The sequence below is a fragment of the Manis pentadactyla genome, chromosome 4 (assembly GCF_030020395.1).
Source record: "Manis pentadactyla isolate mManPen7 chromosome 4, mManPen7.hap1, whole genome shotgun sequence".
Lineage (NCBI taxonomy): Eukaryota > Metazoa > Chordata > Mammalia > Pholidota > Manidae > Manis > Manis pentadactyla.
Genome location: NC_080022.1, coordinates 58,039,968 through 58,060,871, shown reverse-complemented (window position 1 = coordinate 58,060,871; position 20,904 = coordinate 58,039,968). Strand labels below are relative to the sequence as shown.

General features: G+C 35.2%; 1 protein-coding gene across 5 annotated transcripts in view; it reads right to left on the bottom strand.

Annotated features, from left to right (window-relative positions):
- Positions 1-20,904, bottom strand: part of LRRC7 (leucine rich repeat containing 7) — a 496,164-nt gene that overhangs the window by 284,441 nt on the left and 190,819 nt on the right. For all 5 annotated transcript variants that reach the window (XM_036890160.2, XM_057500317.1, XM_036890162.2 and 2 more), the window contains exon 3: positions 8,092-8,294. In XM_036890160.2, the coding sequence (XP_036746055.1) occupies positions 8,092-8,294 (203 nt within the window). The remainder of the gene's footprint in view (positions 1-8,091; positions 8,295-20,904) is intronic.

Genomic DNA, 20,904 nt, shown 5'->3' with positions numbered 1-20,904 from the left:
TTCTCAATCATGACAATTGTTTAATCAGCAATTACAGTGATAGAAGAAGTTTCACTGAAAGATTCCTTTTGAGTAGAAGAAAAGAATCAATATCATTCAAGTTTTGATAAACCAAAATCAGAATTATGAATTAGCATCTCAAATTTTATCATCCTAAAATATTTCTTCTGTGGCTCCTTTGATATCAAGACTTCACACAAAATAAGCAAATGCCCTTGATTTCCAATTATTCTACTTAAAGGTCTGTGAAAAACATGGCCTCAGCTCCAAATCCTAAGTAGCAAATACCAGTGAGTGAAAAACAGCAATTAAATTGAAGATACATGATATGTAGGATATTGGAGGACACTTGTTTTTTTTTGTCCAGCACACATTCCCCTTTTTCCATTAGAACCTTCCCTTTAAGGGCATCTGCCTTGCATATTATTTAGAGAGGAGAGGCATCTGGAATTTGAATCTTGAACAAATATCATGACGACAGGGGAGTATTTCTGCCTCCCAAGATTAACAGTCTGTGGCCCATAGTGTTGCTGTGCTATGAATTCTGTGCAGTAATCCAGAGCTCTCTGGGTTCCTATCCTTTTCCCGTGGAAAGTCCTTTAGGCTCCTATTAATTTATGAGTCCCAGATATATTTACAATCAATGTTCATCTTTACCTAAAATGGTCAGTTAGTAATATAGCCTACAGGAAGGAAAAAACCAACCAAACAAAAAAACTGACAATACTATAAATATGTATTAAATAGTAAACCTATAGACATTTGTTCATGAATTTTTTTGTTATTGTAATGCTTATTTGTTTATGTTAGTGAAGCCAATCAACTTTATCAAACCTGTTGGTTTCTTATCAAAATTAGCCATTTCTCTTAACTCAAGAGTTATTTATCACTTTGCTATTTTCATAGTGCTTTCACTATTTGATCCTCAACACAGTCTTGGTAGATGGGCAGGAACGAATTTGTTAGCATCTACTGCAGATGAAGAAACTAAGGTTCAAAGGGGTTAAATAATATGTCTGAAGTCACATGACTTAACAGCGTCAGGACCTCAGTCCTATTTCTCCAGAACTCTTCACATTGGTACTGTTGTACCTCTGTGATAATAAACACTAACTATAGTCCTTTCTCTGTCAGAATGCTTCCTTCTGTTGTTTATTATTTTTATTGATTTAAAAAGAATCTCAAGTGAGTAATCACAAAACAGTATGTTTGAAAGAAATTTTAGAGGACTCATTCTCCCCTTCATTCCAACATGTGTAAAAGTACATTTCATAACATCCCTCCTTTACTGCTTCTATAGTCAGAAAGCACATTCCTTAATTTGAGAAAAAATTATGTGGCAGCTCTAATTTATATAGATGAAGAAAGAGATGTAAAGTATCCACTGTGTTTGGTAGTGGATTGTGGAGAAGACATAGAACTATCCCACCTACTTTCAATTCCCAGAATCAACTTCAAAAATTAAAAACAAGCCACTGCTAAATGAGAGTTTTATTTTTGGTGTACTATGCAGATATGCTCCAACTTTTCCCATCCTTCCCCACCTCTGGCCATTTCAGAGTTCTTATTCTTTATAAGATAGCAGTGTATCAGAGGAAGCTATGCAGCAATAATACATTGTTTAGGCAGTATCTTAATACTGTTATCACAATTGAATTGTACTAGAAATCTTCTTGACATATAATTAAGCCTAACATTTTGTTGGGGGAAATAAGTGGTGGTGGTAGTGGGTGGTGCTATTTTGTATAAAGTAAGGGGTAAAAGTTCTCTGGTAAGGTGATGTTTGAGCAGAGGCCTGAAATGAAGGTGCAGGCCATACAGAAGAGCAAAACTAGCAGAGAAAAGGATAGGGAACAAGTCTTACTTGGCTTTTATGTGTAGGCTCAGCATAAACAGCTCCAATACAGTTGTCATAGCCCATTTGGGGGTCAATAATTTGGAGCTCTATTTTACCTGCTGGCTACTGGCATAATTTAGGTGACTTTTTTGTTGCATTTTTTATTTTCTGAAGAGTCAATAAGGATTTCTGTTATTTATGGTCCAATGACTGGAGCCAGACTGTGACAAAATTTTTACCAGTCCGAAGCATCCCTCTTTGATAAATTTCTGACTGCTTCATATCAGGTGATGAATGTTTCTGCTACACAGTCCTGCATGAGTGACCAACATAGAGTAGTCAGCACCATGCAACTGTTTTTCTGCAGCCCTTGCCTGGCACCTAGCTTCCCAATGCTTGGTTTCTTCTGAGAGAAACAACTATAGATGGGAAGGCTGTATTTTCTGGTGTCTTTCAGTTAAACCAACAATATTCTATATTGGATGTATATTGTTAAGAATTTATTTTGATTTTTACTACATACCTTTATGAAATTGAATTTCAGCATTGCTCAATTAAAAACAAAATACTGGAAGAACTTGGGTATGGGAGCTCAACTTCATGGGTACGATGGACTACAAAGCCCCAGACTGATGCATTTGGGTTGAGAAAACAGTTATACACATGCGCCATAGAAAAATAGCATTTGTAGCAATTTGTCTGCACTTCAAAAATATTCTCTCTTATTTGTAAAAGGTGGCAGATGGTACATCCATACAAAGGAATATTATTTGTTAATAAAAGGGATCAAGCACTGATATATGTCACAACCTGGCTGAACCTTGAAAACATGCTCAGTGGAAGAAGCCAGTCTCAAAAGGCCCTATGCTGTATGATTCCACTTTTATGAAATGTCCAAAATAGGCAAATCCATGGAGAAAGAAGTTTCCAGGGACTAAGGCAAGCAGAGAAAGTGGAGTGACTGCTAATAGTTACAGTGTGTTTCATGGGAGGCAATAACAATTTTCTAGGATTAAACAGACTTGATGTTTGTATAACTTTGTGAATATAATAAAACCACTGAGCTATACTTTGTAAGGGTGAATTTAATATGTGAATTATAACTCAATAAAACTGCTATTTAAGAAATAAGAGTGTAGGTTTACTAACTATTTTTGTGAAGGAACTACTATTTGTTCTATGTTTATGAGTGTTTTCCACATTTTGCTGTTAAAGTATTCTTCTTACAATAAAATTACAAAAGTTTTGTATGAGATTTAAAAAATGTTCATTGAGCAAAAGAAAGAGAATGTTAATTGTCCCATTTTGCTTTGAATTTTGAAAGCCAAAAGTGAATTTACTGATCTGGGCCATGCTGAAACAAAATCAGAGCTCAAATGGAGACATTACCCATATGAAAATGAGCATGTTTTACAAATATACAGTTTAATATTCAAATTAACATTTGTTCCTTTTGTTATTTTTAAATATCTGTATGAATTCCCTATGTTTCAATTGTTTTGTGATCTGAGCATTTATGGCACTCTGGTAGGAATAAAGAACCTCTCCTTCCTCGTATATCAAATACTTCATTTGAGATCTCTGTAAGTGAAATGTTCATGACCTTAAATTTCAAATGTCTTGGAAGATTGAAAATATCCAGAATTAGGTTTGATAATGTTACACAATAAGTGCCATTTCCTTTTCTTCTGTTCATCATGAGCAAATGGGTTATTGCAAGCTATAGACACCAAGATCAAAATCAATTAAGATGCCACTTTTCTCTCACTTTTGGAATCTTTTACCTTCTTAAGAATAATAAAATTTCCCAATTTTACCCCTGAAAACAAAATTTCCATTACTCCTGAAAGACAACCCCAGTAACTTCTAGTTAAGTTTCTGTGGTGAGTTTGTACTATCATTTTGCTTTTGAAATTGAGCTTAATATTTGTCTCTCAGCAATTTTCTTCTTCCTTTCTCTCTGAGATATTATCTTGTCTACTTGTTTTAATTCTCACAGCTAGGAGGATAACTCTCAAATACATATCCAAGTCTGACCTCTCTCCTGAGTTCCATTACATTTTATTTAGTCCTCTGTTGGATATTTCCACTTGGGTAAATATTTTTATTGATAAATCAATGTCTAAAATCAAACAAATAACTAGAATGTGTCCAGAGGAAATTAATGAAGGTGGTGAAGTATCTAGAAAGAATGTGCTTGAAAAATGGTCAAAGAAACACAGAAACTTGTCTTGCAAAAAAAATTACTCTAAGGCAAAGTATATAAATTCCTTTAAAACATTTCAAGGATCCAGGCAGTAATGCCAGAGGTATAGGTTTTTGTCCAGAGAAGTCATACCTTAATAATCTTTGTTTTATCCTTAGTACCTAACCAAGTTTTGGATGGATACAATACATGGATTTATATTATTGCAGAATTTTCTAATAACCAGAATTATCAATAATACAATCATCTGTTTTTTAAGTTAGTGATTTCTTCTACTAAGAGAAGTGCTCATGAAGAGCCTGGAGGAATGTTTCAAGAGAAATAATATGTTAAAATTTCTGCGTTGGGTGGAAAGTTGGACTAGCTGTTTTAACCATGGGTTCCTGAAGAGCAGTGGTCCCTGCCAACATTCATGCGACACAAAACAAAATTTCTCTTCAGTTATGTACTGAACTTTTGACTTGTTACTGTAGCATAACCTATTTAATCTTTACTAATATATAGTCTTTGCTAAGGTTTTGGATAGGAATCTAACATCCCATGTGTGAAGTGAATTAACTTTTCCAGCTTGGAATTGCTTATTAGTAATAAGGACTAAGAAAGAGGACTAAGAAAAAAACAATCTCCAAAGTTGCGTCTACTCAAAAATGATATAACATTGTAATTCTGTGAGTTAAAATTCTCTGGGGAAGCAGTGGTATTATCACAAATGTGCTGGTAAAGTCGTTGGGGTCAAAAACCTATCATCATTCTTTATGGGCAGGAGGGGATTGCTTCCCTAGAAGCTGTCTTTGGAGATTTCAGAAAGGGATGATGTCATGCCATAATATTTTTTTTTGGCAGAGTCGATACTCAGAACTATCTTGAGATGTTATAAAATCTTACCTTTTTTTTACTCAGAGTAATTAACATGGAAATTTTCCTTCCTTTGGAAAAGGAGAATAATGACTACCAATTATTGAATATTTTTCTACTCTGGCATTCCACATGCATTATCTTACCCAATACTCATCTGTCTGTCTGTCTATCTATTATCTAATATAGCATCATCTGTCATCTATCAAAACCCAGAAGGCAGTGCTTTTATTTTCCCAGGTTTGCGAAAGAAGAAACTGAGGCTTCCAGAAAATAAAATCCCTTCCAACCAAATAACAGGGTTGGATCTCACACCAGGCTTGTCTGGGTCCAAAGCTCAGATTTTTAATCTCTACATTGTTTCTGGAGTAGGTTGTAAATGGAGAAAACTTTGTTAAATATGGTGCTTCAGATTTAGTTCCGTTCTCTCTTACATATAGTTAAACTGGTCTCATCTACCAAATTCACTCTCCATGAGAATAGAAAGTTTGGAAAAGCCAATATGTGACCAAAATTTCTATTCTCTTTTTAAAGTTCCTTGAATTTCAAGAAGTTTCTTGGCCGATTTTCCTCATTATTGCTTTTTACTCACATTTGCCTTCCCACACTACTTCCCACACCTGTTATGGTCTATTACTCTGTCTATAATTTTAAGTTCCCAATTCAAAATAACAAGCAAAACTGTTCTAAGTTATAAGCTGTGTGGGTTTCTATCACTGTGTGAAAGGCATATTACTTTGTATTTTTACCTTTTACTACAGAAAACTAGGCAATTTAGATTGAAATATTCTTAATCAAAAAACCTTCCTGTTATTCCATTATCTATTTTTGCATCTTTCTGACACACTCTTGACATGTCTTTTCCTAAAATTATTAACCTTGACTCTGTTCTCCACCTGTATAACATCTTACAGTAGAAATTCATGGCCAGCTAGAATACAATTATAAAACATCAGAAAAAATTTCATAGAAGGTAATCCTTATCATAATGTAATATCAACAATGCAAATGGCTATTTCATTATTCACAATCTGAAATCATAATGGTAACAATGCCAGAGGAATACAAAGAAAGCCATAGAACACTGTCAGCCCTCACCCACACGGCACCTGCTGTTCCACACTCTTGGCAGCTCTGCTGCCCCTTTCCTACCCCTTCCATATAAACCATCTTAATTTTTGCATCTGAGCTTTCTAGTCAATCTCTCTCCCCACTCCTCCAAGAATAGATCTCCTCTCTATACATAAGCTTTACCTCAGTATTTGGTTCTTTGGTTCTGATTACACATTATTGTGCATTCACCTCTAATGCTTCAGTGTCCTCTGGAACTATGTTGTCAGATCCTTGAGAGCAACGATTGAGATTTATTTCTCTTGTAGCCCCCTTAAAGCCTCAAACACTGTGTAGCGGAGTGGATATTAAGTAAATACTTGCTTGATTAATTACCCATGTTTTTACTATTTGTCTTATAAAGTCTGTTGCATAGAGCTAGGAAAATTATTTTAAATGACCAGATTGGCCTGGGCTGCCAAATAAAGCAAATAAAAAAATAAAGATTGCCCAGTTAAATTTGAATTTCAGATAAAAAGCTATTTTGTTTTTAGTACAAGTATATTCAATGCAATATTTGGGGTATAATTATACTAAAAAGTGTTTGGGGTTTTTTTTTTTTTAGTTTAAAATTCAAATTTCACTAGATATTCTTTATTTTATCTGGCAATCTAAACTGGCCTGCTCTAAGAAAATATACTTGTGCTTATTTCTTTAAGTCAGAGCCAAATGCCACATTTACAAATTGTCGGATCTTACATAGTTTTGTTAATCAGGTCCTATAGTATGTGAAGTTCCCTGCATTATTCTACCTGGCAGTGACAACAAATAGATTACCCATTATGTGAAAGTCACCATGCACACATGCTCATGAACAGGGAGGCAGAGATGAATAAGGTGCCACCTCTGCCTTCAAGGAGTTCATAGTCTATGGGAGAGTTGGCCCATTTCAGGCCAACTTCTACTTGATGTTCAATCTAGATGCAATCAATATGGCCCCCCAGCAATTTTTAAAAGCCTGACCCAGCCCTCCTGAGCAAAAATCCAAGATGAGACTATACACTTAGGTCACCAAAAATGAAGTATACTGGTTTTGAAGTGCACAGTAAATAGTTTCTGCCTCCAAAGTGTTATATAAATACCATAATTCATAATCCTAAATAAAAACAATTACTATTTGTTTTGATCAGAACATTATCCTCAGATTTTGATAATGAATTTAGTGTTTATTATGGAATTTTTTTTTCTGGTTCCTGGGTGTTTAATACGTACCTTTTCTTTTCAGCATAAGAATGGAAATGCATTGCAAGACATTTTTTCCCTCTGAGCCATCATGTAAATCCTTCATAGGTAAATGCCATGCCAACTACTTAATATAAATCAGTTATTTATGTGATCATTAGGAACCAGTGGTTTAAATTTTGAACCACTGATATGTGGCCTTGGTCAGCTTTAACCTACCTCTTATCCAATCTTAACTGCAGTAGTGAACAAGTTCCCAGGAGTCTTTTTCTTTGCATAGCACAATATCATAATGGTAAAGTGTGTGTTTGTGTGTGCAAAGTTTGATATTAAAATTTTTAGTTACAGTATTTGTTAATTGTTTGCTGGATAAATTCAATGATGTGATGTTTGTAATAATCAAACAGCACAAATTCCAGACACATATGTTTTTCATAGTATTATTAATTGCTTGTGTGTATGTAAAAGTATTTCTTAAGACTGGGAATATATAATTCAAGATTTTAAAACAATGTCATCATAAAATATGTTAACATACAACATACAGATTTTCAGTTCTGGAATAGAGAGTGTCATACATTCCCTTTCTTTTCTAAACAAAAGCTATTTATCTCAACCCACTGATCTGTATTTTCATGGAGGCCATTTTAAATTAAAATAACAAAGCATAATGCATAAAATGATGATTTCCATGGAATTCATTTGGTTATTAACATATTACATGTAGTTGCAAATCGAGTAGCATTAAAAGGTAATGAGAATATTGGGGAAAATTACATCAATTTGATTGATTTGTCAGTTACCCAGATAGAAGGCTATAGATAACATTATCATTATGCCAAGTCTTTGGAAATGATGGAATACTCATTTACAGTGTATATTTTATGTTGTAAAAAGTTACCTTCGGTAGCTCTTCAATTTGATTGGCATCCAGATACAGTTCCTCTAAGGTCCGTTCAAAGTTGAAGACCTCCTTTGGCACCTGCTGAAGACTGCAGTGGGAGTAATCTAAAACTGAGATGATTTCCTCTTCTCCTCGGAAACATCGGCAAGGCACCAGACGGCCGATGATTTTCCGCTTGGTGGTCATCTCCAGGCACTGCACTGGAAACCACAGAGAAGAAACAGCTCCTTACTTGGCTGCCTTTGGAGGGCATCAGCATGACACTTAAAGCTTAGAAATTTAATTTCGATATATATACACTTATATACTGCTCAAGTTTATATAGGAGACACACATGTATTACCTCATTTAATCCTTCAGCAGCCCTGCCAGGTGTGTGAAATAAGTTTTATTCTCATTTAACAAATAAAGAAATGGATTCAGAGGTGAAGAGACTTGCCATTATCACACAGCTTTGAAAAGGCAGCATCAGGACAGAATACAATCCTGACGCAGTGCAATGCTATTACCATGCTTACACTTGCCCCTGAAACATGGGTGAACGTTTTTTAAAACTGTGCACAAACTAGAGTGTGTTTGTGGTAGGTTAGATGAAAGGTGGATGGGGAGGGCGTGGGAGAGATGGAGGGGTATGGGAAGACTCCCAGATTTTCAGAGTCACTAGGAGCTACAGCAACCACCCAGCTGTGAAGCCACAGAGCTGCCTCAAGGCATGTGCACCCCTACCCACCTCTATGACCTATGGAGGAGTGAGGGATCTACTGTTCATGCTGTGCACTGCCTGCTGCTGTGCACTCACCCTATTGTGTAGAACCATGTGGCCACCTCTTGATACCTGTTTGTGTTGCCACTCAAATGTTTTATTAGGAACCGAGAGGAAAAAGAATTTCCAGGCCTGCACCTGAACCATGTGGCCAAGGTGTCCCTGTCCCCCAAGACTTAGGACTGCTTTCCTGTTCACTGATTCAGAATGTAGGCTCTTCTGGTCATTTTTTTTTTTGTCTCTTCTCTCATTCCCACAATGTGTTGAGCTTTTCTGCTGGCCCAGCTTCTCTCTCTTCTACTCCCTCTGAACTTGGGGAGTGTGCCTTACACCATGATCAACTTCATTCAGCCTCGTTCTGTTCACTGAATATTCCCTCCCCTTCACAGTTTCAATTAAACTTGGTACATTGATAGCCTTAGATGGCACATGGCGATTGTCTCACACCTTAAACACTTCACGGTTGAAAGTATAACTGTTATCTCCCTTGCTCTCTAAAAACTATTAGTCTTCTCTCATTCTGTAAAATCCCTGCTCCTCTGATGGGTTCTTTAATAAGACATAACATCTTTCTACTCTTCCTCCTTCCATTCACTTTATTTTTATTCTTCATGCCAGCTCTTGATCACTCCTCTTCATCTATTGATGACTTTGTTATCTGATTCATGGACCTCCTCTCAATCATAACTCCTTTGATTCCTGAGTTCTGTTCCCTTGTAACTTAATAACACCTAATAACTTTAAACTTTTTAGAGTTTTTCCCACCCTAAATTTCCAACTAACTTGATTGTAGTTCTACTCCTTCATTTTTCAGTTACAGGTTTCTAGAATGCAATGTGATGGTTTACTTTCCTTCTAACAAATTCCCATACATTTCTAACCAAGTGAAAAAAAGTATATATATAGCAATTTTGTTTTAAATTGATAGTATTTATTTTATTATGATTATATACCTTGCAATTCAATCACGTTTTATTACTTGTGCATCTTTTTGTTTCTTTACAAATTGCTTAATTTGTTTTCTTTCCTTACTTTTTCTATGTACCTTTTACTAATTCAACTTCCTGATTATCTCTTCTTGGTATAGTAAAGCAGTGTAATCTGTCATTTTACCCCTGGAATAATCCTGCAGGGGCACTGTATCTTTCTTCTCTTGTCTGAAATGGTTGATGTTCTAGACCCTATATGTATTCATCATCCTGGAATTTCTCTTCATTATCACTCCGTGAATTTTGTATTTCTTTCTTGTGTTATATCTCCTATTTTCTAGACATCCACGTCTTTTTCTCTTTAGACCTAATAACTTTGTGAGAAAAGATTTATGGTAGGTACATTTTTTGAGATTTTTCAATGTCTGACATGGTTTTGTTTTACCCACAAGAGATTGAAAATCTGACTGGATATATACTTCTGGGTCAGAAATATTTCTGGGTCAGAAATAATTTTCCTTTCATAAATTTGAAGTTGTTTTTACTTTATCATTCCCTTGCTTTGAAGGTTATTGTCAGGAAATCCAGTGCCATTACTAGTCAAAATCCTGTTTTACACCCACCTTCCATTACACCTGAATATTTTAGAATTTTTACCTCTTCCTTAGTCTTTTGATATTTCATGACTCAGCTTTAATGTGTTTTTTAGTCCATTGTACTGGGGACTTGATGGGCCCTTTCACTTTGGAAGCACTTATTCTTCAATTCTGTCAAATTTTCTGTTATTTGATAATTTTTCCTCTCCATTATTTTTCTTTTCTCTTTTTCTGCAGTTCTAAGTAGGACCTAACTTCTCTTTTCTGCAACTCTGTAGGATCTACTGCCTAGATTTATCCTATAATTCAATAATTTTTTTCTCTTATAATTTTTGTCTGTTTTTTAATTCTATTTTCTCAATTTTATCTTCCAAATCTACATACTGTATTATCTTTGATCTGATAGCATATTTTTACTGAACAAAAAGTATTTGTTTCTTCCTGAATGCTCCTTCTTCAGAGTGAGTATCTTATTTGTGTTTCAGGATCATTTTTATTTCTCTCAGAAGATATTCACTATAGACTTTTTGCCTTTTACCGATGTCCTTGTGTAAGTTCTGAATTCTATTTTCTATTTGTTTATTATGGTCTTTCTCTCTCATGACAGGGGTTTTCCACAGATACCTGGTGATCCTTGGCTGTCCTTCAATACTGAAGAATGAAGCTCCAAAAAGCTAATCGGAAGCTTTGTATGCATGACAGGTTTTACTACAGGATGATCTGGCAGCCAGCCAAAGAACCGTCTGGTCTCCTGCCTGGGGCACAGCTATACCCTTTTGTTGTGTAGAGCATTTTAATCAATTGTCCTGTTTCCAGTACTAAGTCTCTTCAGTTCCTTGCCTGGTACCTGTTGTCTCCAAGATGCTAAGGAAGTCTGTGGAATAAACCAATTTTCATATCCCTCTGTGGGTGTTTTATAATGTAGTTAACAATGTACTTTGTATGTAGATGAATATAAACTACATCTTCCCCTGTTTTCTCAAAATTTCTTGCAATTTCTTATCTCCTGATGTTTTCTCTTCTACTTTCTCTGTCCATGAGAATATATGCATTTAAAACTCCTTTTAGTCTAATGGAATCTTGGTTGTAAGAATAAATGAATAAGGAAGGTGGGAGATTAACTTCCAGGTTTAGAGGAAAGTTTTTCTTTAATCCCCTCCATACTTGTAATCCCTTCTTGCTTGACTTGTCAGGAGCCTGGGGCAGAAAACTACATCCTTCTTTCAGCTACACTCTTTTCCTTCGACTTTCCCTGACATCACACTCTTCTGACATACCTTTCCACTTCGGTTCCTCCACTTTAATCTTTTGAAAAGGTGTTAGCTTCTTCACAAACACTGAGATGTATGATACTAGAGTCCCCCTGCCCTCTCCGGCTCGTTGCCCTTCTGACTGTGCACTCCCCTCATGGTCTTCTTCATCTTTGCCAGCTCTTACTTCATTTAACGTTGCTGAATGGAGGAAGTGGATGGCCATAACATTTTTTTTTTCTTATCTTTACTCAGATTTATTTCCCTCATCACTTCCATTTTATGTTTTATGGGCCTCTCAAGCATAATGTGTGCAAAATTGATGTTATGCTCTTGAAAGTTCTGGGGCCCGTCATCATGGTCAAGAGACTGGAATCTGGAGTTAACTCCCTGGCTGTGACTCGAGACACATTACTTTACCTCTACTGGTCTAGTCGCCTGTAAAACAACAGTGTATGTACAAAGCACTTAGAACCGTGTCTTCAAGTTTTAAACATTTGCTAAGGGTGAGCAATTATTCTTCTGTTCAAGCCTCCTCCTCCTCCAGTGTTCTCAATCTCAGTGAACAGCAACACAATTGCCCTAGTTTCTCAAGATAGAAACCCTGGCATTGTCCTTGACTCCTTCAGCTCCCCCGCTCTGCACATCTAACAATGACCGAGTCGTACCATTAAACAGCCTGAACATTTCCTCAGTCCAGCCTATTTTTCTTCAAGTGCCCAGCAGCCTAGCTAAAACTATTATCTCGTCCATGTATACTCATCTCTCTTTCTATTGTTCTCCCTCCACTGTGCAGCTGGAATGGCCTTTTTAAAACACAAATGTAGTCATATCACCCTCTTGCTGCAAATACTACAAGGATGCCCCTCTGCCCACTAAACAAAGTCCAGAATTTTTAGTATGGTCTGCCAAGTATGATCTGGCCTGTGGTCTGACTCCTGCTTCCTACATTCACACCTACCCCCATGCACCCTGGCCAGTTGCCACTTTCCTCACTGCGTTCTGGGATTTTTTTCATTCATGTTTTCTTTTGCATTTCTAAGACTACATGATCCTTCTTTCACTAGAGCCTTCAAAAATAGGGTTGTTTTCGCATAGGGCACATTTCTTTGTCTTTTCAAAGAATTTAGATTAAGAAGAGAAAGTAACCTGGCCCTATTCATTAAAGCAGGTTAAGATTTTGAGAAAATGTTCCAACTATAGGCTGCATTTCTGTTTGATCATACTTGAACTACTTTTTCAATATTAATTTTGATCACTAGATTGAAAACTTTGTGAGGAAAGGGACCATTTCCAGCCTGTTCGACAATGTATATTTCTAGTAATGTCTCTTATGTGGTTCAGTACATACTTTAAAAATATTAACTGTATTAGCAAATAACTATAGGAGCTGAAGACTTCTATTGGTACAGTTCTCGCAAAAATTCAAACCAATTTACAATCTATCATCTTGACTTTTGAATGACAAATAGGCATTCATATGTTATTTTCCATATTTTAATAATAAACTAAGGTTTAGTGAGTCTGTGATGTGCATAAAGTCACATACATACTAATTAGTAGACCAGAGATTAGACTTCATATCTCCTTATCGCAAAGCCATTGACTCTTTTCCATTAGCAAACCCTGTATTACATTAACAGAAATATATATAGATCAGCATATCAGAATTTATAAGGACACAAATTTATACACACACATCTGGCAGTGATGTATTCATAAAATATTTCTTAGGTGCATGTCATGTTAGTCTGATATGACTGGTATCTAGTAATAAGTTTTAAGGAATTTTTTGAATGTCAAAAGGATAGAAATGTAGTAAGGTAGAATGAAGAAAGCGTTTCAGAATTGAATAGAGCACAGAACTGAGGAAAGCACATATACATTACATTACATTCATGATATAGATAGATAGAAGTGTATTGGCTTCTTTCTGAAACATGACCATTACCCAGTATACATACCACAAGGGCATGTAGATTTACATCCAGAGTTTGGACTTTTGACTCAGAAGCAATCTGATTTCCTGTGTTACCACATATCCTTGGTACACATCCAAAAGAGGAATTTCAGTTTCACAAAAGGATTTAAAGGCAAGAGAAAAATAGGTATTCATCTCTTTCTGTTAAGGCCCTTACAGTAAATTCCTTAAAATCAAAGATTAAAGCAGCCTTTTCTTGGATTCTCACAGCACTGCATGGATTCTCTTCTCTTTTGAATTCATATATCTGTGTGTGTGTGTGTGTGTGTGTGTGTGTGTGCGTGTGTGTTTATATAGTCTAAATTGGTTAGCTAAAGGGTTTTTTTTCTTTTTTTACAACCATAGTGTGCAATTGCCTCTCTTTCAACTTTCCCAAATACATATAAACAGCAGGGCTTGCAAACATGGCCTAACCTAGGCAAAGTAGTGACTAATCTTAACACATTCTTCAAATACTTCTCTACTGATTAAGTTGAAAGAGAACTGCAACCACTTGAGAATTATATTTGCAGTGGTTGGCTCAAGCAGCAAGAACATATGAATCAAACACCCAACTTTCAATAACTGTGCATTCCCTAGAATTTTAGACCCCTCTCTGTCCACTTTATCCTTGCCTCCTAGCCCATACCTGGAAAAATAAAGGGACAAAGGAAAGGTCAATCTTCCCAAGATTTCTTGTGATAAATACTCTGAATGCACTCATTATTTGACACAGTCTTACTTTTTTCAAGTGACAAATGTTTCTAATTTATTCACTGAGAAACCTCTGGCTTCACTAAGTATGCCACCAGGATATGGAAACCTGCCAAGCTCTCTCCATGTCCTACTTCAAGAAACAGCTTTTAAAACCACTTCCTAACTTCAAGTATGTCTCTGAAATCCCCTTATCATGACAACACACTTGGTGATTCTAGGACTTTCCAAGTGGAGCATCTGAGGTTTGTTTGCTTATTGTTGAAATGGTCGTATTTCAAAAATACTCAGATTTCATGGGTTTGTTTTCACTTTACCATTATAATACCAGAAGGTGTGTGGTTGTTATATATGATTTGATTTGCTATCAATACAAGGAAACTAGATTGTCTTCATGAAGATCAATGGACTGTTATTAGGACAAACCCTCTTGTGTTCTTTAATGTTGATATGATAACATCAGCGATCAAAATAAGAAATTGAGAAGCAAAGCATGGTGCTGGGTACCAAGAAGGAGCTTTTAAATATTTCTAGGTTCTGCTTTTAGATGGGCTACTTCTTTTAAGAACAACAATGCTTCCCAGGTATTTTCATCTAATGACTTCAAAGTGATTTCAAAGCATTCTGAGTATGATTTCTAATATAAGCCATCATCCCTGATTTAATTTCTAACTCCTTAATGAGCTACCTATTGTTAAATAAAACTCAGCTTGTCTAAAGCAGAACTTGGAAATATTTACTGAGTTCCTACTTTGTGCCAGACACTGTCTTTCCTTCTTGACTCCTTATTTTGATTGGTTGTGTTTTGTCTTAATTCTGTACCTTGGAATCATCTGTTACTACTCTTTCTTTCTTTCCTTCTCTATTAAACATTTTACATCTTCCCTTTCCTTTCTTCCCATTCACGCAATCTAGTTCAGAACCTTACTGTCTCCTAATAGTCCTGTAAAAATAATACTGTATGAAAGTATACTACTACCAGACTTATTTCCTTTCCAATCATTTTTTCAACAAATATTTATTAAATGTCTACTATGTGTTAGGTACTGGATTATATACACTGGGAAACACCAGTGAGTAAAAGAGCCCTGGTCCCTGTTCTAACAAAGATACTGGATAGTGAGGGCAATGAATATTGAAGAAAAAGTTATGAATGAATCTGTAATTATAAAATATGAAAATTGCCATAAAAGAAAATATTAAAATTGTATCCATTTCATTTATTGACTCATACATTAAATAATGAAATCCCTAAAAGGCATGTCCATTCCCCATTTCTACAAGCTTCACTGAATCTCTATTTTCAACAGTAATATTTGCCAGCCCATGTTCCTGGGGCGTATCTTCTTCCAAGAAATATGCAGTATGCATTTGTGTATTAAGATATTCAAGAGGTCTGTGATTAAGAAATATGCTAATAATTGTTCAAACCAGTGTTTCTTAAACCACTTTTCAAAATAGTAAAAAATTTAAGTTTATCATTGTAATTAGGAATTAGTATTGTGAATCACGTATTTTAGAAAAGGCTGGTTTACAAAATTCTTTGACACTCAACTTTCTAGCTATTTTACCTAATACTTCCATAAACATACTTTTCCATTTCTAGCTCTAGCTTACACCACTCCCAATACTGAATGTCCCTTATATATTCTCTTCATCTCTATCAATCCTACCAGTTTAAGGTAACTCCCTAAATAGCTTTATGAATCATGCTGAATGATTTCATTGTTGGTCATTACAATTTGTTTGCAGGTTTTAAAATACAAAGTACCAATGTTAAAGAAATCTGTGAATTGAAGCTTTTAGGAATGATACACAGAATATTCTATTTTATTCTTTATTTCCTTGCTTACTAGTCACTGTACATGCTGTTAAAAAACACAAAACAAAACATGGCATTTGAGTTTGGGTCACTTATCGAAGCTCAAATTCTTTTTAAAGTTTTCTCTAACTGTTCCAGACCATAAATATTGTTGCTTTCCTTGTCTCCCTTCTCCACTTCACTCCAAACTTTCTTCCAAAGATCTAAGTAGAAGCATTTTCCATGCAGTTGTCTCATCTCAGGGATTCTTTGCCTTTCGTGGTCTGACTCAATGTCAGTATGGTACCCTTCACATGACATGATGAAAGACCTATGTTTTCAAGCTGATAAAAAGAACTCAGACAAATAATTTTTTAATGGCATTTCATGCTGCTTTATATTCATTCTTCGATAATCATGATAGGTAACTTCTGATATTGTCTGTGTTTACTAATATTTTAATTAATGCTGCTGCTGATGGTTCTTGTGCTGTCAACATAGAGCAAATGCTGCAATTTTGAAACTCAACTAAACAAATAGGGTTTGTAGTGAAGATCTTTTAATCAATTAAGTTGCTTTGGGTATAAATCTACACAATTACTTTATAATTGGAAATATTTTAAGAGATTCATGAAACATATAAGCCTGCTTGATGTCACCCTTAGGCTGAAAGAAGAGTTAAAATAAAAGGGAAATTAATTTGAGAAGCTTTCTGCAAAGAAATTAAAGGCATGTGAGAACAAACTCATATATTTAATAATTGTTCAATGAAAGGTTTATGAAAGCTTAACATGGCAGAAATTGAAGACTCATTTTAACACTTAACTATTTTATTTTGAATCCAAAAATTATTTTTTTTAGTCTGATATGAGATTAAAAGTACAATTTCATACAACAATTCAAAGCACCCTGAGTATTTAAGTACTTATCTTTACTTATTTTGTAAGTAATAAATGCGGTATATGGTTTTTTTGGGGTATAAATTCTTACTGAATTAAATTGTTTAGGAGATGGTGAAAGGCAAGGGTATTTGAGAGAATTACAGAATAAAATCAGCAGCAAAAGCTTTGCAAAGATATTTGGAAGGAGCTTAAAGAAGATAGGAGAGCTCTTTTGAGTAAAAGCACCTGCATGAAAAATGGAGTCCCACTGGTGAACAGAATGTACTTCACAAAGATTACGGAGCTACCAGAGAAATCATTTCTACATTTCAAATTTAAACACGTGTAAAATTCTTCACAGACTCCCTGCTACTTTCACTATCAGTTCTGTACTGGTGAGCCAGGTGTGTCAGCCTCTGCCAGGACGTCTGTCTCCTAGAGGACCATGCTCACACCTTACCTCCCATGGCTTTATGCTTTTACATTTCTTCTTCTTTTCCTGGACTATGTTGCCTGATAATCTATCCTGGATTATTCTTTCTTATCATCTTCAATTGAATTCAAGGATTATCCTCACAGAAGAATTTTCCTCTACTACCCTTATTAGAGGTGAATTGTGTCCTCCCAAAATTCATGTGTTGAAGTGCTAACTTTCAGTACCTTAGAAAGTGATTTCATCTGAAAAAAGAGTTATGCAGGTATAATTAGTTAAGATAAGGTCACTGAAGAATAGGTGGGACCCCACTCCAGCATGACTGGTATTCTTATGAAAAGAAGGTTATATGAAGAGAGAGACATACATGTGAAGAGGCATAGAGGTGACAGCCATCTACAAGCTGAGATGATAGTTTTTGGAACAGATTCTTTTCACTTAGTCTTCAAAAGGCACCAGCCCTGATAATGCCTTGATTTAGTACTTCTCACCTTCAGAATGACAAAATGAATTTTTGTTGTTTGAGCTACCTACTTTGTGGTCTTTGTTTCAGTAACCCTAAGAAACTAACACAGCCCCTTTCCTTTAGCTTCCAATCAAAAGTCAGGTGGCTCTTCTCTAGCATCTATAGAACCCAGGACCCAATCTGGCATAAACTTATTGCAGTTGTTTCCTTGTCAATCTCTTGAGGTAGCATGAGTTCTTAACTAGACCATGAATTCTGCCTTTTGTTCTTGTTGCTTTTGTAATCCAAGGTGGACATGCAATGTGAAATTTCTTTTGTAGAAATTAATGAATAGAGGCAAAGATGGAAATTTTGTTTGGCCTTAGATTTAGCAACCTGCTGAAGGAGATTTAAAACAGCAATTTCAGATGAAGATGAAACTGCCCAACACAAGTGTAAAATTAGATATTCTGAGGAACAGCACATGTGACATCACAGAAAGAACAAAATGATAGGTTACTTCCTTCATTCTCAGAAATAAACATCCTGGCAAATAAATGACTCTCAATGTCTTTAATCAGCACATATAGTAAATATAATAAGCTACTTGAACCTAAAAGTTTCCCCATAGAGTCATATAAAGATTTCAGAAGTGTCTTCGAAAATTGAAACAATGGTTATCATATAGAAATGATGGAGATATTGTTTAGAAGGAGCAATTCTAATAGAAAAGAGAACTATATATCAAAATGGACATCCTAAACTGTAATAAAAGTAATGTGAAGAACATTTGAAAGAGGATAAAAATAGAAACTATATTACCATAGAAAGTACACCATTAATCAGCAAATCACATGGAACATACCTGAGTGATACTTTTCTAATCTGAATGATACTCTTCTATCACACTGACACAGGGGGAAAAAGTAGAAGTAACAGGATAAGAGCTGTTAAGACATTATGGACACTTCATTCTTCTCAATCAAAATTCTCTATTTAAAATTCCATTTGTTAAATTTCTTCAGAAATTAAAAGTAATGTATGTTTATTATTGAGAATTTGGAAAATACAGAAAGTTATAATAATAAATAATAAAATATAATAATGAGATAATAAAAAAACATGCTCCTATTACCCTGAAATAAAGTACTATTAACAGATTGCTTATCATTCATTTAAGGTTGCACTCTACATACATACAGATACATACATACATGAACATACATACAACGCATATATATTGTTAACATTAGATATATCATTTTGGGTCACGCTTTCCTAGTTATCATTATACTGTGAACATTTTCTCTCATTAAACAGTCCTAGAATCATACTGAAGACTATGAAATATTCTGTTGTGAATGTCTATCAATTTATTTGACAATCCTCTTCCTAGCCTAGAAAAATTCACGTAGTTTGAAAAATAAATACTTATTTTTCACCAATCATTGCCTTAAAACAGCATCGTTAGAAACTCTCTTCTTCCTCTTAGACAAGAGCTTCTGCCAACCCCACAGCTTTCTATAATTTTCCCCAATTATAACTAATGCTTTGATAAACTACTTTGCATATAAGTTCTTGACTATTTACTAGGTGGAAAATATTTGAACATTTATTCTTCTTGATTAATATTGCAAAATTACTCAATTATTTGTACCAATTGATACTACCCAGAGTATTATATATGAATATCCATTTTCTTGTACCATTGCCAGCAGAAGTTATCAGTTTATTTCCAGTCTTTGACAATTTGATAGAGCAAAGTGTATTTTGAGGTGTTTTTAATCTCTTCCTTTGTTTTTCCTTTGACTTATGCTTATAAAATGAGTTTGTTGAATGAATATAACTCAATGGGTTACTAATAGGAAATACTTATTTTTCACCAATCATTGCCTTAAAACAGCATCTTTAGAAACTCTCTTCTTCCTCTTAGACAAGAGCTTCTGCCAACCCCACAGCTTTCCAATTTTTCAGTTATAGGAACTATCTCATTTAGATAATTGAGCTCTTTTCAAGTAGAGTTCCAGTGCAGTGTGTGAATAAACCAAATATTTTTGGAAGTTTTCTATTGGCCATGGCTTTTGAGCAGGGGGGTCCATGAACAGAAGGACTATAGGATCCATACTCTTTATGTTCTTTAATGAGTACATCTCTATATTTGAAGGGTTAATAGAATTTAATCTTTCATTTTGTTGTGTGTTTGCAAATATTATTTACAATAACATGAATAAATGGGGAGAAAAATATTTCTAAGATTTTGTTCTCCATTGTTACTAATGGACCCTTTCAAATAGAAATGTCTGACAGCACTTTTGTTGACTTATCTAGAAATTTTGCAACAAGTCTTATATCAAGAACATTTACAATAGCCAAGATATGGAAGCAACCTAAGTCTCCATCAGTAGATAAATGGATAAAGAAGATGTGGTACATATACATGGTGGAATATTATTCAGCCATAAGAAAGAAACAAATCCTACCATTTGCAACAACATGGATGGAATTGGAGGATATTATGCTCAGTGAAGTAAGCCAGGCAGAGAAAGACAAGTGCCAAATGATTTCCCTCATTTGTGGAGTATAACACTGAAGCAAAACTGAAGGAACAAAACAGTAACAGATGCACAGACTCCAAGAAGGGACTAGCAGTTACCAAAGGGGAGGGGTGAGGGAGGGTGGGTGGGGAGGGAGGCAGGAGAGGATTGAGGGGTATTATGATTGACACACATGGTGTTGGGGGGATCATGGGGAAGACAGTGTAGCACAGAGAAGACAAGTAGTGACTTTGTGGCATCTTACTATACTGTTCGGCAGTGACTGCAATGGGGTATTGGGGGGACACAATAATATGGGTGAATGTAGTAACCATATTGTTTTTTCATGTGAAACCCTCATAAGAGTGTATATCAATAATACCTTAATAAAAAAAAAGGAACATTTATTTTTTTTACTGGCTCAGGATGCCACAGACCAAATAATTTTTTTAGTAACATAAATTCAATGTTTTACTTCATTTCACAAATCCAGTTAGAGCTAAT